This window comes from Petaurus breviceps, unplaced genomic scaffold (genome assembly GCF_028583685.1).
Source record: "Petaurus breviceps papuanus isolate PSGF00001 unplaced genomic scaffold, PetGlider_PUasm1.0 115, whole genome shotgun sequence".
NCBI lineage: Eukaryota > Metazoa > Chordata > Mammalia > Diprotodontia > Petauridae > Petaurus > Petaurus breviceps.
Genome location: NW_027185612.1, coordinates 1,445,493 through 1,473,091, shown reverse-complemented (window position 1 = coordinate 1,473,091; position 27,599 = coordinate 1,445,493). Strand labels below are relative to the sequence as shown.

Sequence of the window (27,599 nt, the reverse complement as noted above, 5' to 3'; positions counted from 1 at the left end):
TGTTGCTCTTGCACACTCAGGCTAGAGGCACTCCCTGCACCAACACTGATCCCAAAGCTCAGTTCTGTGAGGAGGAGGGAGAAGGCTGTTCAATTTGGTAAAGTCACAGTGCCCGGATTTGCCAGGTGAGGAGTGCTCCCTACTCTGACCGGGGGGAAGGCCTGCCCCTCTCAGACATTCTGCTTTATTTCTCTGATTGCTTAAAATCTTAGCCTTGGCTTCTATTGAATCTGGGTGTAGTACATGCATGTTGACTGAATCCCCACTTCCTCCAAGAGTGCCAGGGTTGGCTCCTTGAGAATCTTCTCAAGTGAATGATTGTCCTTACACATATTTCTAAATTTGTGATTGAGGACTGTTTTTTTTTACAGGTGGTGAGTGAGGGAGGAAACCTGCACTTGATCAGTAAATCTGAAGGAAGGAACAAACAAATATCCTGCCTACAGAGTCAGGTCAGGGTCATTATCGAGTTGAGTTTTGGTTCACTATAAAAGAACAGGGACTCAGACAAAATCATGATCCCAAATGGGGAACCAATCTCACCTTTAACCAGAGAAGGTGCTGTCCTGAGTGTTAGAGTTGAAAGGCAAATTTCAGTTTCCCAACAATGTTCCCTTTTCTTTTTCCTGCCTCAAATACCTGTGGTAGATATCTATCTCATGATCAGACATTAATTATTCTTCAGGGTAAGCATTGCTAGGTGTCCTTTGGCTACATTCTCTTCCCAAAAGGGATATTTACTTAACCTTTCACAAAAGAAGAGAAGAAAGCCAACCCAGACTTCCCTTCCTTCCTCTGACCTTGCTGGTGGGTGCTCTGGCCATTTTCCTCTCCATTCCTGGGTGTTTACAACAGTCCCCTGGAAAAAAAAGAAAGGGGAGTAAAAGGAGGCAATGGGGTATCAAAGACAGACTGAGTTCACTTCACAATTTTGCTGCACGCTGCAGTGAGCCAACTAAGAATAACCAAACATGACTGCTGTGATACTCACACAGAACCCCCGGAATGATAGGGGAGGACTCTGTTGTGGAGCTGGAAAGGCCCTGCAGAAGGATCTACGTGGGGCTGGATGGCTCCATTTCTTCAGCCTAAGAAGTATATATCTGGGAGGGAATGTAGGAAAGGAGTGGAGAACAATGACCAGGGCAGTCTCCAGAAAGTTCAGGGGAAGGATCAGAAACCAGAGCTGACTCTCTGATCCTTACACCAAGCTTAGAAGCTGGCTTTCTTACTCTCCCACATCTCTCTTGAAGTGAAGACAACTTCTAGATCTCTCTGGGAATTCTGTGTCATCTCACCAGGATTGTGATGTTATGGGAGAAATATCTCCTCTCTCAGTTCCTGTTGTGGGTAACTGCTGCCAAATATGTATTTACCACATTGCAGAAATTACAGAGGTAAAATTCTAGGTTTTATTGTCATTCTCAAACCTAGGTTCAGGGATAAAAGAAGATCTAAAAGCCAATTGGCACTCTAGAAAGACTTCTTACAGAAAAAAATTTATATTGGAGTGACAGAGGAATAATTTTTTATTCTTTGTGATAATCCTGTACATTTCTTTTAGGTCATAAAAGTTAAATAGAAGATGGATTCATAACCCCAGGTTACGATTCAATGTTAGGAAAGTTGAACAAACTTAGTTCCTTGTCAAAAATCTGTGTTTTGACCTTAAAACACTGTACCGTGTACAAGCAATGAGTGTCATTTTATATTTAGCCTCACCCAAAAGAGGGAAATGAAAGCAGCTTAGAATATTGGTTAGAGAGCTGGCCTCAGAGATGAGGCACATGGAAACAGGGAGATGAGGGATCCTAGCAGAAGTATGCAAGACCCATCTCTGACATATACTGATCATGTGACCCAGGGCAAGTCACTTAACTTCTCAGGGCCTCAGGAGAATTTCTAAAGCTTGTACCTGCAGAGGATGTAGAAGGAGGTTCCTCAACAGAAATTACCTAACCCCAGTGAAAATCACTGATCTTGTTTTAAAAAAAAATAAAGGGAAGGTGACAGATGAATTAAAACCAGAACTTTTTCCTCTGACAGAGATTTCAACAAAGAGTTAAAGTACTGGGAGTTTTAAAATTTCTAGTTAACCCCTTCTAGATTGGAGGACAGGGTAAACCAGAGGCAGGGCACTTTGGACTGGCCAGAGCCTCAGCAACAGCTCTTGGCAAGCAAATCCTGACCCTTAGGCAGGTGCAGATGAGAGAAGGGGATGAGGCACAGGAGGAACCAGGAGGAAGTGGCTAAATGTCAGCTAGTAGCTGTAGGCCATTGTGCCATAAGGGAAAGGAATAGATAAGTCATGACTGGTGAAGAAGTTCTGGTCATTTTTAGAAATGGCTGTCCTCGGTTGGCATCAACATAGCAGTCATGGGAGAAGGCAAGGTGCAGGTGGTGCCCCTGGAAACTTTTGGAGAGAGGGCCAGGCCAAGAGAGCCACACCCCCAAGCCTTGCATCTACTCTCTGCTACTTGGTCTCCTTTCTTTTAGTCTCTCCCTTCTTCAGTCCATCCTCCACACAGCTGTCAAATTGATTTTCTTGAAGCACAGTCTAAGCAGGTCACTCCTTTTCTCAGTAATCACTGTTGGCTCCCTACTACCTCTGCAACCAAATATAAAATCCTCTGTTTAGCATAGAAAGCCCTTTGCCACCTGGCCCCAACCAATCTCTGCTAAGATATATGTAGTACTCCTTTTTGTGCATTTTTCCAGTCCACTCAAACTTGTCTTCTTGCTGTTCATCACACATGCCACACTGTCTCCAATCCAGGACCCCAAGAAGGCAATTGTTTTGGCCAAGTCCACAAAACCAGTTAAAGGTAGAAGTATGTACTAAAACCTAGATCTCCTGACCATGGGTCAGTTTCTTCACACTTCAACACAATTGACAATGACTTCAATTCTCATTGTTTTTATACAGAAGTTGCACCCCATAATGGCAGACAGCTATCGTGAGGAGAATTCTGACACGAGTGAGAAGACAAGCCTTGGTGAGCAGACACTCAGGACTCCCCTGGTTTGGATTGGGAGATGACTGAGATCAGATAAGGTTCATATATATATATATATATATATATATATATAGGCAACTAGGATTTTTGACCCTTTTCTAAGTAGATCAAAGAAGCCCTGAGAAGCATTCTCCATTTGCCTGACCTTCACTCAGTTTCTCTTCTATTTATTTTTCTCTTTCCTTCATATTCTCTCATTCTTTCTTTAATCTATTCTTTAATCTATTTGTTTAATCTATTCTCTTCCCCCCCTCTTAAATATTTAACCATGCCCCTCATTGTCACAACAACAACAATATGGGAAGAGGAGAGGAAGAGTCTTTTTACTTCCTCCATCACTCTAATGGACAATTGACCATAGCCAGGACATCTGGGAGTTGGCACTCTGTGTCTAACCTTTGCATTCATTCTGACAAGATGTTGTGTTTGTATAGTGTGAAGTGGGGAGAAGATATGAAAAGCTGACTGATACAATGACTAATACATCATTTGTGGGAAAAATGTTCCCTGTTGTTTGAGGGCATAGCTATAAATATACTGGGTTAACTGCTGACATTCAGGCGGCACCCTTACTTCTTGTATATAACCCCATGCCTCAGTCCTCCACTAGTGTCCACCACTGAGGGGAAAGAAGAGCAGTGGAAATGTCAACAGTGTTAGGTTGAGGGCCAACAGAAGATGGGAAAGGAGGACAATGGCATCAGCTACCCCCTCCGCCTAATTTGAATGTCTAGTGTGGTACCATATTTCAACTTTCATCTATCACATGTTAGCTGTTTTTGTTCCAGGGGGAAATTTTCTCAATGCATTTGTTCTTGGGCTTATTAATTTAATTGCCAGAACATTGAGAGGTCTACCAAGAAAGGTTGCTACTATGTGCAAAGTATTAAACCCCCTGTCAACTTTAGACAGCTCTTCATTGAGAGGTCTACCAAGAAAGGTTACTACTATGTGCAAAGTATTAAACCCCCTGTCAACTTTAGACAGCTCTTCATTGGGAGGTCTACCAAGAAAGGTTACTATTATGTGCAACGTATTAAACCCCCTGTCAACTTTAGACAGCTCTTCATTCCTGGCTCCATTCTTAGAGTATTGCTGCTCACTAGCCCTAAGTCTCTCTTCTCTCTTTTGCCGATTTTTCCTCTTGACTTTTGTCAACCAATCAAGGCACTCATTAATACTTGGTCATTGAACCAATGTTGGGTGTGGTATTACAACATTTGATTTTTTCAGGTTTTTTTTATGATTACTCAGGTATGCTTAGATACGGCTTCTAAATGAAGGTCTTTATTTTTCATTCATGCATGCAATTATTCATGCATATACACATCATAGTTAACATTTATATAAGGGATTTAGGGTTTGCAAAGCACTTTTCATAGGTTTTCTCAATTGGTCTTTACCTATGTGGTAGTTAATATTATTATTATTATATAACTGAGGAAAATGAAACTAAAAGAGGATTGATGACTTGTCTAGGACCACATAGGTAGTAAGTATTTGAGGAAAGATTCAAATTCAGGTCTTATTGACTCAAGGTCTAGAATTCTATCATGTCACCTAGTTACCTCTCTATATAAACTATTTCTGGGTATAGGTCTGTTTTAATTAACAAAGGATTCACTGTATGTATAAAACTGTAACTTTTAGTACAAGGCAGATAAGTACCTAAAGCATGACAGAGACAAAGAGGTGAAAAGTTCACAATTGGCTGAGGTCCTTAGGGAAGATTTCAAGAAAAGGCTAAGCCCTAAAAGAGGTCTAGCTTCTAGAGAAGCAAAAACCAATCTGACATTCCTTATGTGGGGAATGGAATGAACAAAGTCTTGACAATGAGAATGCTGGCAGTGAGTCTTAGAAACAGTAAAGAGACTCACGTGATTGTTATAGAGTGCACAATCTATGAAGGAGTGGGTTTCAAGATAAGAAAGGCAGACTGGAGCTGCATTATGGAGAACCTAGAATGTCAGTCTAAAGTATCGAGTGAGCATTTATACCATGTAATAAAGTGGCAGGAAAAGCCACTTAAAGTTTTAGAAGATGGAAGTGACAAGAAGAATATAGTATTTTTTATTCTATTTTATTCTTTAATAGTATTTTCTCTCTGTTTTATGTGAAGAACATTTTTAACATTCATTTTTACCAGATTTCGAGTTCCTAATTTTATACCCTCCATCTTCCCCTCCCCTATTCTTAACATGGTATGCAATTTGATATAGTTTATACATATGGTATTATGTAGAGCACATTTCCATATTCATCACAGTTGTGAAAGAAAAAACACTTTTTAAAAACATGAGAAAGAATGAAATAAGTGAAAAAATGCTTCGAATTGCATTCAAAGTCCACCAATTCTTTCTGTGGATATGGATAGCATTTTCCTTTGTGAGTCCTTTGTACTTGTCTTGGACCATCGTGTTGCTGAGAAGAGCTGAGTCATTCATAGCTGATCATCACACAATATTGCTGATACAACGATTTTCTGGCTCTACTCATTTCACTTTGCATTGGTTCTTACAAGTCTTTCCAGGATTTTCTGAAATTTGCATGTTCATCATTTCTTATTGCACAATAGTATTCCATTACACTCATATAACCACAACTTGCTCAACCATTCCCCAATTGATGGGCATCCCCTCAGTTTCCAATATCTTGCCTCCACAAATAGGTCTTCGATAAATATTTTTGTATGCATAGGTCCTTTTCTCTTTTTTATGAGCTCTTTGGGATATTGAACTAGCAGTATATTGCTGGATCAAATGGTGTGCCTAGTTTGGTTGCCCTTTGGGTGTAGTTCCAAATTGCTCTCTGGAATGGTTAGATAAGTTCACAACTCCACCAACAGTGCATCAGTGTCCCAATTTTACCACATCCTCTCCAACATTTATCATTTTCCTTTTTTGTCATATTATCCAATCTGATAGGTATGAAGTGGTACCTCAGATCTGTTTTAATTTCTATTTCTGTAATCAAAAATGATTTAGAGTAGGATTTCTTAAATTGTGGGTTGTAACCCCATACAGGGTCATATTACTGCATGTGGGAGTTGTAAAAATTTGGCAACAGTAAAAGGTTTCTGAATATGCAAAGACCAAAGATGAATTCAAAATCAAATGTGTAATGAATCCAAGGTGCTTCTGGCAGTACTTGACCATGTTGCATCATGCAACTTCATTGCAGCCTTGATTCTGAACACACAACATGCAAATTTTATACTGTGTGTACTGTCATGTCACGCAACACCACGCATGCTGCCAGAAACACCTTGGCTCAGATTCAAGATTTGAATGTTATTTGTATGAGTTGCAGTGCTTTTACTGTACATACAAATTGTTAAATTTATTCTGGCTTTGAATTAGGACAGAATTTCCATCAATTTCTGAAATGACCCTAAATATAATTCTACTGTTTTGTACTACAAATTTATGTGAAGAGGCATTTAGAATGCCTTGATTGCTGATTACTGGTGAATGAGTGGTGAACTCTGAAAAATGATGAAGATGCTCTATGTCCTATAGTATCAAATATTCTGCTGATTTAATTCTTTTTCTTTTTTTGCCTTTTGGGGGGCAATTGAGGTTAAGTAACTTGCCCAAGGTTACATGGCTAGTTTTTTGTGTGGGTGTAAAGTGTCTGAGGCCAGAACCGAACTCAGGTCCTCCTGACTCCAGGGTCGGTGCTTTACTCACTGTGCCACCTAGCCGCCCATTGATTTAATCCTTTATGTAAAAATAAACAAGCACATTCATCACAGTGTGCAAATTTAATTTCATCCTTAATTAAATGGTAAAATTATCTGCATACCAAATGAATTGTTTTAAAATAAATTTCTTTAAAATTTATTCTCAGTACATGTTTGATTTGCATACCTATGTAACATATATACATACCCAGGGTCATGTAAAAATGTCTCAGGCAAAAAGCAGACATGAGTGGAAAGTTTAAGAAGTTTGGATCCAATCCAGTTTCCTCTTTTACATGTGAGGAAACCAATGCTCCCATAGGTAAAATGACTTCCTCAACCTCACACAGGCAATAAAAAGCAAAGCCAGCACTAAAAATTAGGTCTTCTGATTCTGACTCCAGGATTTTTTTTCCATAGCACCACTCTGCCTCTGTGGATTGAGAGAGATTAGACACCATTTGTGAGAATGTTTTGGCAATCCAGGTCTGAAGTAGGGCATTAGGAATGGGAATAAAAAATTAAGGACAGAAGAGAGAAACATGTCTTTTCACTGACAACATGGTGTGTGAGTTATTTATCTTTATATCTCTCTCCAGGCTCAGAACAGTGCCTTTCACATAGCAGTCACTCAATAAATATTTTGTTAAATTGAATTTAAAATGAAAAGGTTTGGAGCAGCTAGGTGGCGCAGTGAGTAGAGCACAAGTCCTGGAGTCAGGAGGACCTGAGTTCAAATCCATCCTCAGACGCTTGACACAAAAACTATCCATGTGACCTTGAGCAAGTCACAACCTCAATTGCCCTCCAAAAAAACAATAAAAAAATTTTTTAAAAATTTTAAAAATTGAATAGAGCACTGGCCCCGGAGACAGAAGGACCTGAGTTCAAATCCAGCCTCAGATAATTGACACACTTACTAGCTAAGTGATTTTCGGCAAGTCACAACCCCAATTGCCCTCCAAAAAGGCAAAAAAAATGAAAAGGTTTGTGAAGATAAATAAGGTTAGTTCTAGAAGTATTAGAGGGATACAGGATAGGCAGGTCAATCAGAGAGTCAATACTAGGTGCCCAATATCAGTAAGGTGAACCTCTCTCTGAGACAGAGACTCACATGCTTCTGAAGGACATAATGCCAGAATACATTGGATTCTGAAGCTGAAGTTAAGAGCAGAGACATGGCTGTCCTGGGTGGAAAGAGGGCCTGAAAGGATAGCAGTGTAGGGTAGAGTTTAACCCTGTCACTCTCATTACCCACATCTCAGGTTATGGACACCAAGACCCCAGAAAAAAGCAACTGAGACTTGTCCTTGTGGGTAAAACAGGAGCTGGTAAAAGTGCAACAGGGAACAGCATCCTTGGAAAACAAGTATTTGAGGCAAGACTAGCAGCAAAATCAGTGACCAAGAACTGTATGAAAACAAGCAGATTGTGGAATGAGAGAGAAATTGTAGTTGTGGATACTCCCGGGATTTTTGACACTCATGTGTCTGATGTGGATACATCAAAGGAGATCAGCCGCTGCCTCATCATGTCCTCCCCTGGTCCTCATGCCATCATCCTAGTGGCCCCTCTCAGTCGTTATACTAAGGAGGAGCAAGATGCAGTAAAGAAGATCCTGGGAATTTTTGGTTCCAAAGCCAAGAAATTCATGATCCTTTTATTGACCAGGAAGGATGATTTGGAAGATATTGATTTGAATCAATATATATGTGACACTAATAATGAAGCTTTGAAAGACCTGATAGGCCAGTTTGGTAGAAGATACTGTGCATTCAACAACCGGGCAACTGGAAATGAGCAGGAGGCCCAGCTAAGAGAGCTTCTGAGTTTGGTGGAACAAGTAATACAGGAGAATGGAGGGTCTTGCTACACAAACCATATGTATGAACTGGCAGAAAAGAAGATTCAAAAAGAAACTGAAGCATTAAAAAGAGCCTACATGCAAGACCTGGAAAGAGAGAAAAAGAAAATAAGACAGGAGTATGAAGAGGAAATCAGAAACTTAAAGGATGAGCTGGAGAGAAAAGAAAGAGAAAAAAACATGTATAAGAAACTTACAGAACAAGAAACTTTGTATGAAAATAAGCAAAGAGATGCCAGAGATGAGGTTATGAACCTTAATGGGTTCTTTGAAAATTTCCTGAAAGTCTTGGGAATAGTTTCTGATCTTGTTAAAATTATATTTAACGATTAAGGAATTTGGTAAAACTATTTTATGTTTTCTGTTGCTTTTCCAACTTCTTCCTTCTCTGTTGGTTATTGATGAATACTCAGGCATCACAGTCCATCCTACCACTCATGTCTCCAAAATAAGGACATTTTCAAACCTTTGGTCATATGAAAATGAAAATAAAAGTTTTCATTTTCAGTCTGAAAATAAAAGAACAGATTATTTTCCTGTGAAAATCCAGAAAAGGAAATTATAACTCATTCTGAGCTGGAATTTTTCCCTCCAAGATTCAGAGGAGGAAAAAAGGAACAATAGTGTGTAGCATGTAGTAGGGTTTCAATTTTTCTCCATTCTTTCCTCCCTAGAAAGGAAATGTATTCCCTGTGTGATGATTCTTACTCACATTCCAATTGTTGTCATTATCAAGGAACATATAAAAGCTAATAGCTAGTATTTGTGAAGGAATTTAGGATTTGTAGAACACTATGCATAATGTTTACTTATAAACATATAGTCATATACAAATCAGATTTTGTAATAACTTCATATATATGTGTATATATATCATATATTCTCATAATAACCCAATAAGAGAGATACTATTATTATCCACATTTTATCAATAAGGAAATTAAATCTCAGAATCTAAGTGACTTTCTCATGATAGCAGGGTTAGTAAAGTACCTGAGGCAGGATTTGAATTCAAGATGTCCTTTCTCAAAGTCTGACACTCTACCCACTACCCTACCCACTTGCCAGTCGCACACTGCCCATTGTGTCCTTGATATTCATCTTAACCAAATAGTATTTGTAGAAGGAAGAGATAAAATAGCATTATATTGATCATTCTTAAGCCTAAACTGGAATTGCCCATAGGTTTTCTGCTTCATAATGATCCATTCTCTCATTAGATGCTCATTTAAATTGTCAAAATTCTATATCATTGACTGTTCTGTTACTAGACATTGTGATAACAGATCATTTAAGATTTACAAAAACTTTCCTCACAGCAAATCTCTAAAATAATATTGCATGCATTATTTTTATTTTACAGGTGAGAAAATTGCAACTCAGAAAAAATTGTTTTTTCTACATTGCATAAAAGTTGTTAGTGTCAGGGTTAGAATATAAGCCTGGGTTTTGTCTGATTTCAAGTCCAGTGCCTTTTTTGCTATACCACATCACCTCTTTCATTAAATAATTTTTTACCAAACATCTCAGAATTCAACCTCTCTTGTGATAATCATATTCAGAATATAATTATGGGACAAGTAGAATGTTAAATCCCTATAAATTTGTAAGTAGTGAAAGACTCTGACCCAACAGATGAGACAATGTGGTTTAATGTGTTCATTTCATTCTGCTAGTTTAATTGCATGATTTTAATAAAATTTGATATTTCTGATTTTTCAGGCTTCATTTCTGTTCTTTATTGATATGGGGAGAGAAGAGGGAAGCAAAAGCACCATAATAGGAAAATGAAGAAAGCATTTTTGTTTTTGGTTTTTGTTAAAAAAAAAAAAGTAGGAGTGTTTGTGTGTGAATTGGTTTCTACCCTGTTGTTGGGACCTTTTTAATGAAGTTCTGCACAATTTGTTCCCAGATCTTTGAACTCATTCTCAACTGATCACCCCACATCCCAAGTACTCTCCTCTCTCATATCAGGATAACCCAAATACCTTGCCAAATGAGTAGCTGGATATGTGTGGAGTGTGGCGAAAGGTGTTACCTTTGCATTTCCCCAGCTTTCTCCATACATAGACACTCCTTTTTTGTCCTTAGATCACAAGATACACAGAATGTGTATAGAAACAGAAGACCTTGTTTGTAGAATGATCACTATCACTTTCACAAAATCACCCAATTTGGGTCCTTGCCTCCCAGAAGAGTTTGTTTTCTGTAGAAGTCCCTGTAGGGGGGTGGCCAGGTGGCACAGTGAGTAAGAGCACTGGCCCCAGAATCAGGATGACCTGGGATCGAATCCGGGCTCTGCACCTTAGCACCACACCCAAAAATAACTGGCCGTGTAACCTTGATCAAGTTACTTAACCCCAATTGCTTTAAAAAAAAATCCCTTCTCACAAAGAACATGGTCACAGTCAAATGGGGAAGATAATAAATAATGACAATAATAAATATTTATGGGGGCAGCCAGGTAGCACAGTGAGTAAGAGCACTGGCCCCAGAGTCAGGATGACCTGGGATAGAATCTGGGCTCTGATACTTAGCACCACACCCACAAATAACTGGCCGTGTAACCTTGAGCAAGTTACTTAACCCCAATTGCTTTAAAAAAAAAAGTTCCTGTAGGCTACATCTTCCTGGTAGAGAGAGAAAGAGAGAGAGAGAGAGAAAGGAAGAGAGAGAAAGACTTTAAGATCAGAGAAAATGCTCTGCAAATTTTTCTTAAATCCCTAAAGTCACTTATAGTTCTCAACTGACTTCCTTTTGACATTTCCAACTTCTACTGATATGACATTTTAGGGATCTGATAATGTAGTACCCCTTACAACTCCTAAAAATGTCTTGGACAAAGTTATTGGTGTTACAGTATGCACTTAGAACATACTTCCTATTTTATAACTATAGATGATTATTTCTTTGTGTTAGCTACATACAACCCTTGGCTCAATATAGTAATGGTCTGTACACCTACCAGCTATAACTTGCTTCAAGCCTGAAAATTAGGTCCCTTAACACACACCAACACTTTAGGGCTACTCCAAGATGCTAAGAGGATAAGTAGCAGCCTTGTGTTAGGACAGTCTGCCAGTGCCAGGAGGGGATTGGAAGAGTAGCTCCAGAATCCATAGTACTACATTGTCTGGGATAAACTTTGACTTTGAGGGGACCAGCTAAAGAGATTCTCTAACAATTACTTTTATTATTTTTTTTTCATTTTTAATCTTTTTTTATTAATTTGTTTGTTTTCTTTTAGTTTACAGGATTCAATTCCACAATTCCTGGAGTTTCACATTTTGCCTCCCTCCTTCCCCTCTCCCCCGGTGGCTTATAGTCAAGTATAGGATCTGTAAAGACTTTCACATTATACATTAGTCAGGTTATAAGGACGGATTGTACCAGCTGGAATGAAAAATGGTAAAGAAGACATAAAACCAAATAAGAGAAGGAAAAAGATCAGGTGTTTTGCTTCCACCTGGATATAAACTTAGTTCTTTCTAGTTCTTTCTCTGGATGCACATATTTCTCTCCATCATGACTCTTTTAGGATTGACTTATATCACCGCATTGCTGAGAAGAGTCCAGTCTATCAAAGTTGGTCATCACACATACGTTGTGTCTGTAATTGTGTACAAATTTCTCCTTGTTCTACTCTTCTCACTCAGCATAAGTTCTTTTAAGCCTCTCCAGGTAAATTTGAAGACCGTCTGCTCCTTGTTTCTTATAGCACAATAGTATTCCATAACATGCATATTCCACAACTTGTTCAGCCATTCCCCAATTGATGGGCACCCCCTTAATTTCCAATTCTTTGTCACCACAAAAAGAGCTGCTATAAACATTTTTGTACATATGGGTCTTTCTCCCATTTCTATGATCTCTTTGGGATATAACCCTAGGAGTGGTATTGCTGGATCAAAGGGTATGAAAGTATTTATAGCCCTTTGCGCATAATTCCAGATTGCTCTCCAGAAAGGCTGGATCAGTTCACAACTCCACCAGCAATGCATTAGTGTTCCAATTTGCCCACATCCTCTCCAGCATTTGCCATTTTCCTGTTTTGTTATCTTAGCCAATCTGACTGGTGAGATGTGGTACTTCAGAGTTGTTTTGATTTTCATTTCTCTAATCAATAGTGAATTAGAGCATTTCTTCATGTGCTTATAGATATCTTTAATTTATTTCCCTGAAAACTGCCTGTTCATATCCTTTGACCATTTATCAATTGGGGAATTACTTGTATTCTTATAAATTTGACTCAATTCTCTGTATATTTTAGAAATCAGTCCTTTCTCAGAGACATAGGTTGTAAAGATTCTTTTCCAATTCCCTACCTCCCTCTTAATCTTGGTTACATTGGCTTTGTTTGTCCAGAAACTTTTCAATTTCATGTAGTCAAAATTATCCATTTTACATTTTATAATGTTCTCTAATTCTTGTTTAGTCATAAAGTCTTTCCCTCTCCACAAGTCTTATAGGTAAACTATTCCTTGTTTTAGGAGACTGCTTACAGTCTCAACCTTTATACCTAGATCATGCACCCATTTAGACTTGATTTTGGTATATGATGTTAGATAATGGTCTATGCCCAATTTCTGTCATACTATATTCCAGTTTTCCCAGCAGTTTTTGTCAAATAGTGAGTTATTATCCCCAAAACCAGGGTCTGGGGGTTTATCAAATAATAGATTACTATAGTCATTGACTTCTGAATCTCGTGTGCCTAATCTATTTCATTGATCCACTCCTCTATTCCTCAGCCAGTACCAAGTAGTTTTGATGACTGCTGCTTTATAATACAGATTGAAATCTGGTATAGCTAGTCCACCCTCCCTAGCATTTCTTTTCATTACTTCCCTTGATATTCTGGACCATTTATTCTTCCAAATGAATTTTGTTACTATTTTTTCTAGCTCTATAAAGTAGTTTTTTGGTAAGTTAATTGGTATGGCACTAAATATATAATTTGATTTAGGTAAAATTGTCATTTTTGTTATATTAGCTCGGCCCAGCCGTGAGCAATTGATATTTTTCCAATTAGTTAGATCTGACTTTATTTGTGTGAAAAGTGTTTTGTAGTTATGGTCATACAGGTCCTGGATTTGTTTTGGCAGGTAGATTCACAAATATTTTACAATGTCTACAGTAACTTTAAATGGGATTTCTCTTTCTATCCCTTGCTGTTGAATTTCATTGGAAATATATAGGAATGCCGAGGATTTATGTGGGTTTATTTTATATCCTGCAACTTTGCCAAATTTATTTATTGTCTCAAGTAGTTTTTTACTTGATTCTCTAGGATTCTCTAAGTATATCATCATATCATCTGCAAAGAGTGATAGCTTGGTCTCTTCTTTGCCTAATTTGATTCCTTTGATTTCTTTTTCTTCTCTAGTTGCTACTGCTAACATTTCTAGTACCACATTGAATAAGAAGGGTGATAGTGGACACACTTGTTTCACCCCTGATCTTATGGGAAATGCTTCTAGCTTCTCCCCATTACATATAATACTTGCTGATGGCTTTAAATAGATGCTACCTATTATTTTAAGGAAGGCTCCAATTATTCCTATACTTTCCAATGTTTTTAATAGGAATGGATGTTGTATTTTGTCAAAAAGCCTTTTCTGTATCTATTGAGATGATCATGTGGTTTCTGCTAGTTTTATTGTTGATATGGTCAATGATACTGATGGTTTTCCTAATATTAAACCATCCTTGCATTCCTGGAATAAATCTTACCTGATCAAAGTGTATTATTCTTAAGATAAATTGCTGTAGTCTTTTTGCTAGTATTTTATTTAGAATTTTTGCATATATATTCATGAGGGAGATTGGTCTATAATTTTCTTTCTCTGTTTTATCTCTTCCTGATTTAGGTATCAGTACCATATTTGTGTCATAAAAAGAATTTGGTTGGACCCCTTCTTCACTAATTTTCCCAAATAGTTTGCAGAGTATTGGAATCAATTGTTCTTTAAATGTTTGATAGAATTCACTAGTGAATCCATCTGGCCCTGGAGATTTTTTCCTAGGGAGTTGACTGATGGCTTGCTCAATTTCTTTTTCTGAGATGGGATTATTTAAGTAATTTACTTCCTCTTCAGTTAATCTGGGCAACTTGTATGTTTGTAAATATTCATCCATTTCCCTAAGATTGTCAAATTTATGTGCATACAATTGGGAAAAATAATTCCTAATTATTGTTTTGATTTCCTCTTCGTTGGAGGTAGATTCACCCTTTTCATTTTTGATACTCATAATTTGGTTTTCTTCTTTCTTTTTTTATCATATTGCTTAAGGGTCTATCAATTTTGTGGGTTTTTTCATAAAACCAGCTCTTGGTTTTATTTATTAATTCAATAGTTTTCTTAATTTAAATTTTATTAATCTCTCCTTTTGTCTTCAATATTTCTAATTTAGTATTTAATTGGGGATTATGAATTTGTTCTTTTTCTAGGTTTTTTAATTGCATGCCCAATTCGTTGAGCTCCCTTTTTTCTAATTTAATCATGCATGCACTCAGGGATATAAAACTTCCCCTAAGAACTGCCTTTAATGCATCCCACAGATTTTGGTATGTTGCCTCATTATTATAATTCTCTTGAATGAAATTACTGATTGTTTATATAATTTCTTGTTTGACCCGCTCATTCTTTAGGATTAAATTTTTTAATTTCCAATTAGTTTTTAGTCTGTCTTTCCCTGGCCCTTTATTGCATATAATTTTTATTGCATCATCATGATCTGAGAAGGATGCATTTAATATTTCTGCTTTACTGCATAGAATTGTGAGGTTTTTATGCCCTAGAACATGGTCAAATTTTGAGTATGTGCCATGAACTGCTGAGAAGAAAGTATATTCCTTTTTATCCCCATTCAGTTTTCTCCAGAGATCTACCATTCCTATCCTCTCTAAAATCCTGTTCACCTCCTTAACTTCTTTCTTGTCTATTTTGAGGTTGGATTTATCAAGTTCAGAGAGGGGGAGATTAAGGTCTCCCACAGTATAGTTTTGCTATCTATTTCTTCTTCTAATTCCTTTACCTTCTCTTCTAGGAATTTGGATGCTACACCACTTGGTGCATATATGTTAAGTAATGATATTGCTTCATTCTCAATGGTGCCTTTTAACAGGATATAGTTTCCTTCCTTATCTCTTTTAATTAGGTCAATTTTTGCTTTTGCTTTATCTGAAATAAGGATTGCTATCCCTGCTTTTTTTTACTTTAGCTGAGGCATGATATATTTTATTCCAACCTTTTACCTTTACCTTGTGTGAATCCCTCTGTTTCAGATGTTTTTCTTGTAAACAGCATATTGTAGGATTATGATTTCTAATCCATTCTGCTATCCATCTCCGTTTTATGGGAGAGTTCATTCCATTCACATTTATGGTTATGATTGTTATCTGTTTCTTTCCCTCCATCCTATTCCTGCCCCTGTTAATGTTCATATTTTCCCTCCCTTCTCCCTTCCCCCCCTTAATAGTTTTCCTTTTGACCACCGCCTCCCTCAGTGTTCCCTTTTCAGCCCCCCTCCCTTTTCCTCCCCTTTCCCCTTACTACTTCCCTCCCTACAAACCACTTCCACCCCCCTTTCGTAACCCTTTCCCCCTCCTACTGCCTGTAGGATATTTTTATACTTAATGAAATATGTTATTTCTTCTTCACACCAAGAGTGACAGGAAGAAATCTCATGCGAAGCTCCTCTCCCTCCCCTCTTTCCCTCTAAAATGATACTTTTTGCGTTTCTTCTCCATAGAGTCCTATGCTTAACTGTTTGTTATTCCCTCCTTGTACCAGAACCAATGAGGGAAAAGCTCATATGCTTCCCAACTCCATCCCTTTTTTTCTTCTGCTATACAGTTTTTATGCTTCTATGTGTGGCATAATTTACCCTTTTCCACTTCATCCATTCCCTTTCTTCCATTGCAGTCCATTGCTTTGTAGCCCTTAATAAGATTTTTTTAAATCATCATTTTGTGCATTTTATAGTCATACCCTCTACTTGTCTATAACTAGTTTGCTCTTATCAAATAGCAGGGTGTGGGTGTGTTCTCCTTGTTTACCTTTCTAAGTCACTGTTGCCTCTCGTAATTTGGAGGTTGAATTTTCCATTGAGTTCTGGCTTTTTTATCAAGAAGATCTGGAACTCTGTTATATCGTTGAATGATCATCTCTTTGCCTGGAAGAATATGCTCAGTCTCACTGGGTATGTGATCCTTGGTTGTAACCCGAGCTCTTTTGCCCTCCGGAAAATTGTATTCCACTGCCTCTGATCTTTCAGTGTAGAGGCTGCCAAATCCTGTGCAATCCTCACTGTGGACCCTCAGTATTTGAATTGTTTCTTTCTGGCCCCTTGAAATATTTTCTCTTTTATCTGGTAGTTCTGGAGTTTGGCCACAACATTTAGAGGACTTTTCAGTTTGGGATCTCTTTCAGCAGGTGTCCAGTGGATTCTCTCGATTTCTATTTTACCCTCAGGTTCTAGTATCTCAGGGCAGTTTTCCTTAACAAGCTCTTGGAGAATGTTGTCCAGGATCATTTTTTCATCATAATTTTCTGGCAGGCCTATGATGCTCAGATTATGTCTCCTGGATCTGTTTTCCAGGTCAGTTATTTTTTCTTTGAGGTATTTTACCTCTTTTTCTAATTTTTCATTCTTACTGTTTTGCTTGACTAATTCTTGGTTCCTCATAGAGTTATTTGTTTCCATTTGGTTAATTCTAGTTTTTAGCAAATCATTTTCCTTGGTTAATTTTTGGAGCTCCTTTTCCATATCATACATTTTTCTTTTTAGATAGATGTTTTCCTCATTATAATGTTTTTCTAATTCTGCTATTTTGGTTTGGAGAGAATTATTCATTTTGTCTTCTATCTCTCTCATTTTGTTTTCAAAGTTCCTTTTGATCTCATCTAGGAGAGTCTTCTGTGCTTGGGACCCATTCCCTGTTGAAGTTTCAGCTTTGGGTCCACATTGTCTCCCTCTGAGGTTGGTTCCTCCCTCTTAGGATAGTAGGACTCCAGAGTCTTTGTAGTCTGCTTTCTACCCATTTTGAGGCAGGGTCCTAGCCATGCCCTTCCTCTAGGATCCCAAGCCTTTACTGTAGAGGGTTTTTCCCTGGGGCAAGAGTTACTATGTTTTCAGGATGGAGGGGGGGGGTTGGAGCAAGTGAGGTTCACTCTGTCATCCTGGACTTTGGAGGTCCTGAAAGGGGCTTTTTAAAAAAATTCTGGGCTATGAAGTGGTAGCCCCAGGAGTGTTTGCTGTCCAGGACAGGGGCCCCTGTATTTGCTCCTTACCTTGCTCTTTCCAGTCCCAGCCCTTTGGTGATAGAGCCGGTAGTGGACCTTGTGGTTGGGGGGAACACATGCCTTCTTTGTTGATTACTTGATCAGGCCCCTTTTGGGCCTGCCTCTGCCAGCCACGCCTTCTGGGCCTGCCTCTGTGTCTCCATTACTTTTATTATTGTATAACAATTGCATAAATCAGTTTTCTAGAGTGTTTTCCTACAAAAAACAATTTCTTATAATAATTTTTGCTTGTTTGAATGTTTATTATGAGAATCTATTATATGATTGTACCAAATGTAAGTATCACTGCTGATAAATTTAAATGCACAATGAATTTAAATACCTAAAATACTAATGGCTACAAGTTCACCTAAAGCATGCTATGATAGCTCACAAATGCTTACATTTTTCTTTGGACTTTTAAAAAAAACCTAGAATATTTTCCTTATTATGAATTGAGTCCAGACCAAGAGTGGAGAACCTATGGCCTCAAGGCCACATGTGGTCTTCTAGGTCCTCAAGTGCAACCCTTTGACTGAGTCTAAGTTTTACATAACAAATTTTTTTATTAATGGGATTTGTTCTGTTAAGTTTGGATTCAGTCAAAGTGCTGCACTTGAAGACCTAGAAGGCACATGTGACCTTGAGGCCTCAGGTTCCCCAACCCTGACTATTTGTGTGAGTTTTTGGTAGACTGCAGGTCTATGGGATAAGGTTTGCTAGCTAACCTAGAAAACCTGAGTAGTTGATTCTAAGTGTTCATTTACTTTTTAGGAGACCCACACTTATTTGAGGGATTTTCCAAGTTTGTTTGTTTTCTAAGATAACCTGCTTGTACTAGAGAGGCATGAATCAGAAATTTCATTTGGATTATGCAATGTCAGGGATACATTGTGGGAAATATTGCTATATGGACTTACACAAAATTAGCTTGGACCTACAAGAGGACAGCCTATGGTATATGGTTGTTAGCTGGGAATTGGAGGGGTATGAGTTAACTCCCCAAGTCCCAAAATATGAATCAGTAGTCTTACAAGCAATGGAAAAAGAAATGGGAAGGGGTCCATTCCAGATTTTTTTGCCAAGCAAACTCCAAATGGGGTCATGAAGAGTCAAGCATGACTGAAATGACTGAACAACAAAGTATGATTTCAGAATCCACATATGGTTACTATGCTATAATTAATTCTAAAAGAGTTTATCATAAAGTATTTTTGTAGATATTTTCCTTTTTTCCCCTGTTTGTTGTCTTCTTTCTAGTTACATCCCTAAATGCCATTTGGATGACTTTACTCAATGAGGCCTCTCACCAAGCTTGTTTTTCTCTTCATTTCTTTTCCAGGTTTTCCTCTTGTGCTCTCATTTCTTTTCCAATTCTTTCCTTTAATAGTCTCATTTTATTTATAAAATCATTTTCACCTCTTTTTAGAAAAAAAAAACTCTTTCTTTTACTCATCTACAAATTCTAGTTTAACTTGTGCCCTGGTTGTGTTTTTCTTTGAGGATTTTCTTGCAAATGTTTTGGAATCCCTCTTATCTTCTAAATTTGTGTCTAGAGCATATTTGTCATCCTAATAGCTTTGTTGTTGTTTACCTGGTCTTCCAACCTCACTTCATACTTTTTGTTAGGTCAAGTTGTTGACTCTTTATGTCAAATCATGTATCCATTTTGAGATTTATCTTAGTATAGACTGAAATATGTTGGTTTATATTAGTTTCTGCCAGACTACTTTTCAGTTTTCCCAATAGTTTGGAATCATTGGATTTATCAGATCCTAGGTTAGGTTTCTCATTTGTTTCTGTATCTTGTGTATCTAATTCATCTCGCTAATCATCCTCTCTATTTGTTATGCAATATCAAATTATTTTGGTGATTAGAGCTTTGGAGTATATTTGATATCTTGAGCTGTCTGGACCCCTTCCCATTTTTTTTTTCCATTGGTTCTCCTGATATCCTTAATGTTTTGTTTCTTTCAATGCATTTTGTTGTTAATTTTTCTAGCTGTGTGAAATCCATTCATTCTTTGCTTAGAGAATTACTCTGATATTTCAGTCAGAAGAGCAGTATGAATCATCTGGCATGATCTGTTCTTAATAATGCCATGCTGACTCCTCTCTTTCAGATGACTTGAAAATTAATCCCCCAGTTCCCTCAAAATTGTTGTAACCACCATAGATACCTTTTCTATATATAATTTGCCTACTCCAGCTACTCTTCTCATAATTGTTTTCTCTGGTGCCATTTCTATGTTCTCAGCAGGCACTATGGATGTCAGAATCCATGTGTGGTGGTTCTACTGTAATAAAGGATAAAAGATTTTCTTATACACATTTTAATAGATACTTTCCTTTTTTTTGGTCAGTTTGCTATCTTCTTTCCAGTTACATCCCTAAATACCATTGGGATGACTTTGCTTAGTTAGGGCTCTCACCAAGCTTGTTTTTCTCTTCCCTGCTTCTTGCTATTTTATGAGACAATAGTACTCACAATCTTTCACTCTCCTCTGTAATATTTGTAAAATGACTTAATACTCCAATTTGTTGTTGGCTTTGACTGTCATATCTAATTTTTTAGCAATGGAATTGAGTTTATGTTGGCTGGAATTGTTTCTGGGTTGTTTGGTTTTCCCAAGGTCACAACTGATTTTTGTTATTTAAAATTCCTTAGGAAAATAGTAGTAGACAGATTCAAGATTTATTCTTTTATTCATATTATTATATTTTCCTTTTCTTTGTTTCTTACCTCTTCTTTGTAAAAAAATAAAAGTGGTAAGAGAGCATGACCAGCACCAGTGTTCTAGGTTTGATGCAATCTATGCAGGAACCTCTGTCCCTCTTCTTTTTTTTTTTCAAATGCTTTAACTTCTGATTTACATCATTCATTTCCACCAGATTTTGAATTACAAATTTTCTCCCCATTTTTCCCCTACCCAGACCACCCAAATAGCAGTCCCACAGGATATTCCCTCCTCCAATCTCCTCTCTCCCACATTTTCTCCCATACCCCTTTTGACATTTCCAGTGGATCTCTATGCCCTAGTGCCTGTATATCTTATTTCCCAGTTACATGTAAAATAGTATTGATAGTAGTATATGTATACACACACACACATATACACAAACATATTTGAATATTTGATTTTAAAACTTTGAATTACAGATTTATTCCCTTCCTCCCTTGTCACCCACCCTTACTGGGAAGATAAGCAGTTCAGTATAGGATGTACATGTGTGGCTAATGCAAAAAAATAACATAGTAGATATATGGTAAAAGACTGACTATATTTCCTTCCCTCCTATCCAACCTCCCACTTGTTCTATTCTCTACTTTGATCCTGTCCCTTTTCAAAAGTGGGTGCTTCCAACTTCCCTCCCCCAAGCCTGCCCGCCCTTCCATCATCCCCCCTCTCATCACCTTCCCCCCCTACTCTCCTCTAGAGTGAGATACCCTATTTAGTGTGTACTTCATTCCCTCCTCAAGCCAAATTCAATGGGAATAAGGTTGACCCATTCCCTTTTGCCTTCCTATTCTTCCCCTCCATTGTAACCATTTCCCCTTGACTCTTCTGTATGAGATAGTTTACCCCATTCTGTCTCTCCCCATCTCCTCTCATTACATTCCTCTCTCACCTCTTAATTTCACCTTTTAAGTATCATCCCTTCCTGTTAAATTGGTCCTGTGCCTTCTATCTATGTATACCTGTAAACATATATGCACACATTCACATATGTATTCATATGCCCATATACCCTCATATATAGCCATATATATGTATGTGTGTGTGTGTGTATTTCTATTCCCTTCAACTACTGAGAAAAGTTTCATAAGTTACAATTATTGTTTTTCCATGTAGGAATGTTAATAGTTCAACTTTGATAAGTTCCTTATGATTTCTTTTCCCTGTTTACCTTCTCATGCTTCTCTTGCTTCTTGTATCTGAATGTCAAATTTTCTGTTCAACTCTAGTTTTTTCAGCAAGGATGCTTGAAAGTCCTCTATTCCACGGAATGACCATATTTTCCCCTGAAACATGATACTCAGTTTTGCTGGGTAGGTGACTCTTGGTTTTAATCCCAGCTCCTTTGAGCTCCAGAATATCATATTCCAAGCCCTTCGATCCCTCAGTGTAGAAGCTGCCAGATCCTGGGTTATCCTGATTGTGTTTCCACAACATTCAAATTGTTTCTTCCTGGCTGCTTGTAATATTCTCTCCTTAATCTGGGAATTCTGGAACCTGGCTATAATATTCCTAGGAGTTTTATTTTGGGGATCTTTTTCAGGAGGTGATCAGTGGATTCTTTCAACCTCTATTTTGCCCTCTGGTACTAAAACATCAGCACAGTTTTCTTTGAGAACTTCCTGGAGGATGATTTCTAGGTTCTTACTTTGATCATGGCTTTCAGGTAGTCCAATAATTTTTAAATTATCTCTCCTGGATCTATTTTCCAGATCAGTGGTTTTTCCCATGAGATATTTCCCATTGCCTTCTATCCTTTCATTTGTTTGGATCTGTTTAACAGCATCTTGATTTCTCATAAAGTCATTACCTTCCATTTGCTCCAATCTAATTCTGAAGCAGTGATTCTCCTCACTGAGCTTTTGAGATTCTTTTTCCATGTGGCAAATTTGACTTTTTGAGGCATTCTTCTCCTCATTGCCTTTTTTGAGCCTCTTTTGCCAATTGAGTCAGTCTGTTTTTCAAAGTGTTATTTTCCTCAGTCAGGCTGTTGACTCTCATTTCATAATTTTCTTGCATTGTTCTCATTTCTCTTCCCAATTTTTCCTCCACTTCTCTTATCTGCTTCTTAAGGTCCTCTATGGCCTGTAACCAGCTCATATTTTCCTTTGAAGCTTTTGGTGCAGGAGTTCTGACTTCACTGTCTTCCTCCTGTTCAATGCTTTGCTCCTTTTTGTCCCCAAAATAGGAGTCTAATGTTGGAATCTTCTTTCTGCTTTGTTTCTTTTGCCTGGTCGTGTCGCCCCTCAGTCACTTGACCCCTGGGCTTTTGCCACAGTGGACTCTGCCACCAGACAGGGGAGCTTTCATCCCAAACACTGGGGTTTTCTCAGTTGCCAGAGGTATTAGATGGGTACCTTCTCTGAGGTCTCCACATGCTCTGGCAAGCTGGACATATACCCCAGGACCTCCACCCTAGACTGCAAACCAGATCCAAGCAGGTTAAAGCAAGAGCGATTACTCCTCAGACTGGTGCTTGGTGCCCCTACACTCTGCAGGCCAGGAGCTGAAGCTGCCATGGGGTACTGGCTGGCTGTGCTGGGTCTCAGCAGCTTCTCACCTGGGGGCAAAAGCCACGCACTCCCACTTAGTGGGTCCCAAAGTGCAGACTGCACTGGTGTCTCACTTTGTCCTTTGCATCTGTGTGTTGATAAATCTGGAAATGGCCAGTGGTGCTGCTGATCTGGAGTCCCTCTGGCCATGGCTGGTTAGGCCCGCCCTGGGGCTAAAGCCTCAGCGTGGGGCTGGGCTCAGCTCCCAGAGTGCTGAGCTGGCTGATTCCTGCTGGCCTGCTGGGCTGCTGGGCTGTCCTCAGCAGGAGATTAGCCTTTCTGTGTCATTTTGTGGGTTCTGCAGCTCCAAAATTTGTTTAGAGTCCCCTTTTTACATGGATTGGGGAAGGTGGAGCCGGAGCAGAGGGGAGGTCCTGCTTCTACTCCCCTCTGTCCTTCTTCTATTTCTTTCTCCCAGACTTTAATCCCAGGTTTTCATTCCTTATTTCCTTTTTAACCCTTCTTCATGATCCACCCTCCATGATTAAGGCTTGTTTTGATTAGGACTAGTCCCTCCCTTAGTTTGCCTTCCCTCTTATTCCCCTACCTCCCCTCTCTGCTTTCTTTACTGTTTCCCAATTTAGTGAAATGTATTTCTACACTTTTTATACATGTGTAATTTTCCACCCTCTGAGAAATTCAAATTAAGGTGAACTTCACTTATCACCCACTCTCCCCACTCTTTCCTTCTTCTATACAAAGGATTTTTCTTGTGCACCCTAATTACAAAAGATGATTTCCCTCCCCCCACTCCAGTGTATTCTTTCTTACCTCTTTTCCCCACTTCTTTTAAGATCATCATATATAACAAAACCAGTCCCTTGTGGGTAGTGTCACTGGTTCCCAACTCCTTTTGGTAGTGACTTTCTCTTTAGTAATATCCTTAGATCTATGCCTTAGGGGTATGGATTTCTTTAATTTGTGCTGGAATAGCAAAGGGCTAGAAGATGCCTGAAGCAATTGTCCTTAGCAGAATTTACTCCAGCCCTACCTTCAACAAACATTGCTATAAAACTCAGTTATTCCTTGGTTACTTTTGAAGATCTTTCGCTATTTGCAAAATCATAGAATATTTTTTCAACTCTCTCTCTCTCTCTCTCTCTCTCTCTCTCTTTGTCTCTCTCCTTTATTCACTGTAAAACCTAGAGGTCTCAAACAAGGACACATAAAAAGATACTAAATATTTAGAATAACCTCTTGGTGTTTAAAAAATCAGTACCTTTACAGCAAGTGGCAAAATAGCAAGTAATCTCTTGATGAAAAAGAATTGGTAAAGCAGATTCAAAGAGAAAGAGCAAAATAGAAAGGAAAAAAGAGAGCGATAGATGGACAGAGCCAGGGTTGGTGGGGAGGGGGTAGAAAAGGAGGGGGTAAGGAAGAGAGACTGAGCATGGAAGTTTAGGATCCACTGGGTTCTGTCTTTTCAGCTCAACTGATGCAATAACCTGTAACTCCATCTTACATTCAGGGCTGATTAGAGTCTATCATAGTCACAGCATCTTCCTCTCCTCATTCACCATAGCATCAAAGTTGAAGCCAATTGCAAACTGTGGCTTAAAGCAAACAACTCGTCCCCACTGTCATGGATGCACTATCTACCCCTACTGCATCCACATGCTTCTCCAATGCAGTAACCCCAAACCTTCTCAAGTCAATGCTGCTACAACTTCTCATCTCTCTCCTTCAGAATACTTGCTCATTTCTTGCCTCTCATGAAGCTTCTGCTCTCCCCTTCATTTTAGATGAGGATAAAGGTGAAGGAGACTGCCCTTTCAGACACAGCCACAACCCACAGGGGCTCAAATAGACAGATATTAAATAACATGTCTACCAGCAAACACCAGTCGCTAATGTCTTATATATAAATATTATAAATCATCCTCTGATCACTGATCCCTCACTCTTTTTCTTCCTCACCCATCCCCTTCTCATTCTCCACAATTCTCCTCTGTTTGAAAGGCTCTCTCTGGAGCTACTGAAACCAGAAGACCATTCTAATTTCCCTTGATGACTTCACCTGAATCTTGAACAACAGAATAAGGGGAAGTGTAGAAATGACAGAAATCATGTTGAGATTTTACACTAATGTAGGAGATGGCCAAATCATATAAAGGACTATTTATTGTTCTAAGATATATTGGGGGGGGGCAATATTATCAGTCAATAATTCATCATCATGAAAAAAAGTTTTGTTTTTTCTTTTATGGTTTCTTCAACAGGTGATCTGACTATTATTCTTGTGGGGAAAAGTGGAGTTGGGAAGAGTGCAACAGGAAACAGTATCCTCCAGAAAAATGTATTTCCTTCCAAACTGTCAGCACAACCTGTAACTGAAGCAGTACAGAAAGACAACAGAGAATGGAAAGGAAGGACACTGTATGTCGTGGATACTCCTCCCATCTCAGGCTTGACAAAGAGGGAAGTGACAGAGGGGGAAGAACGTCTCTATGTTCTAATTATGGTGATTCAATTGGGCAGGTACACAGAAGAGGACAGGGAAGTCTACAGACATGTGAAAAAGATTTTTAATAAGCCCTATAAGAAAATGGTTTTCCTTTTTACAAGGAAAGAAGATTTAGAGGGTAGAAATCTAAGTGATTATGTGAAAAATCCAGGCAATAAGCATCTTAAGAAGCTCATTAAAAAACATAAAATTCCATGCTGTGCTTTCAATAACAAAACTGATGAAGAGAAAGAGAAGCAAAGTCAGTTGGATGACCTGATGAAAACAATTATGGATCTATGTAAAATATGTTAAGCAGTATCCCCAAACACAGTGAGATCAGCAATTTCTGCCTTTTGCATTTCTACATCCTCTTTTCAGTCCCCTTCTCCTCCTATCCCTGCTCCAAGTACCTTACTGACATCTCCTTCACAGTCCAGAGCTCCTCACTATGGTCCCTTTCCAGGGAAGAAAGCCTTTGTGTGGCACAGAGAGCTCTTGAAAACACCAAGGACATCAAGACATATAGTCCAGAGCTATGAGTTCCCCTGCACATGATTTCCCCTACTTATGTTCCTCCCTGCTCTGTTTCTCTAAACCTGTCTTCAGTCTACTCTACCAACATTGCATGCCTCAGTGCAAGAGCATGACAGATTCCTAGACAGACCTAGATGTTCTGATCATTCCTGATTATGCCTTTGATTGAGTAACTAGTGTTTGATTATTCCTGTTTCTTCTTTCTCATGAATAACTGCAGTGATTATTCCTAGTTCTACTTTATTTTTTTTTAGTAGATATATGTGCAACAATGCATGGCGTCATGATTACTGGTTTAATTTAAATGGAAGAAAGGAAAGAAGGGAGGAATGGACAAATGAGCAAAATAATGAAGGAAGGAAACTAGCATTTATTAAGCATTTACTATGTGCCCGGTACTCACAAGCTAAAAAGAAAATAGTCCCTTACCTCAAGAAGATTACATTCTAATACAGGAAGACAACACACCTAAAGGAACTAAAAAGGGAGGAGATAAAGGTACTTTGCCCACCACAATTAGGTCTGGGAGGGGAATGAAGGTTGGTCAGGGCTCTCCCCAGAAAATGGAAGGCTACAGGAGGAACTCATCAATGGGACAAAGGGGTCAGGAATATTCTAAGTTGAGATGATGGCAGAAGTTATTGGATGTTCCATGGCACAGAGATCCTAGGTACCAAGGGAAATCCTAGAGCAGGACAACATATTTTGGAAATCTGAGAGCCAGGAACATTGGGAGGGGACTGAAAACCAACTTGGATCCATCCACAAAATATGGGATTCAGGAAGTGAGAGTAGCCAGGAGGCAGAGATGAGAAGGGAGAGCATTCCAGGCATGGGGGACAATGAGTGAAAATGCCCAGAGCAGGGAAATGAAGAGACTCCAGGTCTCTTAAAAGGGATTAGGCTCTGATTTCCTGAAGGTCACATATGTTAATTTTCTCCCCTCCTCCAATGTTTTTTGGCACCCTTAAATAGATTATCAGGTCTAGGTTCTTGGTCAATGGCTCTAGACTCAACTGAGGGCATTTGTTCAATTATAGGGTTTGGTCCCCTGCACCTCAGTTCCATTTAGTTATAATAGATTACATTTTACAAAGGAATACTTATATCAAAGGCATATTCACATAAATTACTCCATAATACATGAGTCTTAATCTCTCCTTCCCTTACAGGCACTTGGAAGAGTGAGACACCCTCTTTTCTGTTTTCAGAGAATTGAACTTCTTTGTTCTTCCCCTCCAAACTTTTAAAATCCCTAATCTTTCCTCCAATCAGAAATCAGATTACTTAATGTAGTATCTTGGTTAATTGGTTCCTTTTAATTAATTGGTCTTATTTGATTGTTTTTAATGTATGTAGTCTGCCTCCCTCTGTATTTGGGGTCCAGGTCTAAGTTGAGGATGTCTGGTACTGGTCTACTGAGTATGCATTACTTAATAATATTTGCAATAATTGCTTAATAAATCAATATGCTCAGAA

The 27,599-nt window shown here is 38.5% G+C and overlaps 1 protein-coding gene across 4 annotated transcripts; it reads left to right on the top strand.

Annotated features, from left to right (window-relative positions):
• LOC138157771 (GTPase IMAP family member 4-like) lies at window positions 1-27,599 on the top strand. Of its 4 annotated transcripts, none has more exons than XR_011167455.1 (4): window positions 1-125; window positions 372-452; window positions 2,927-2,996; window positions 25,360-27,599. XR_011167455.1 is itself a non-coding variant. In XM_069083579.1 (4 exons), the coding sequence occupies exons 3-4, from the start codon at window positions 2,942-2,944 to the stop codon at window positions 8,894-8,896; spliced, it is 987 nt and encodes a 328-aa protein (XP_068939680.1). In that variant the 5' UTR covers window positions 1-125; window positions 372-452; window positions 2,927-2,941; the 3' UTR covers window positions 8,897-10,280. The 4 variants fall into 4 exon arrangements, 2 of the variants coding, with proteins under 2 accessions (XP_068939680.1, XP_068939671.1); XM_069083579.1 differs by lacking the exon at window positions 25,360-27,599 and adding an exon at window positions 7,965-10,280; XR_011167456.1 differs by lacking the exon at window positions 372-452.

Bases quoted from the DNA above. Each gene is read 5' to 3' on its own strand.
- LOC138157771 (XM_069083570.1), top strand. From the start codon at position 2,942: ATGGCAGACAGCTATCGTGAGGAGAATTCTGACACGAGTGAGAAGACA. The intron at 2,997-7,964 runs GTGAGCAGACAC...CCCACATCTCAG, and splicing joins GAGTGAGAAGACAAGCCTTG to GTTATGGACACCAAGACCCC.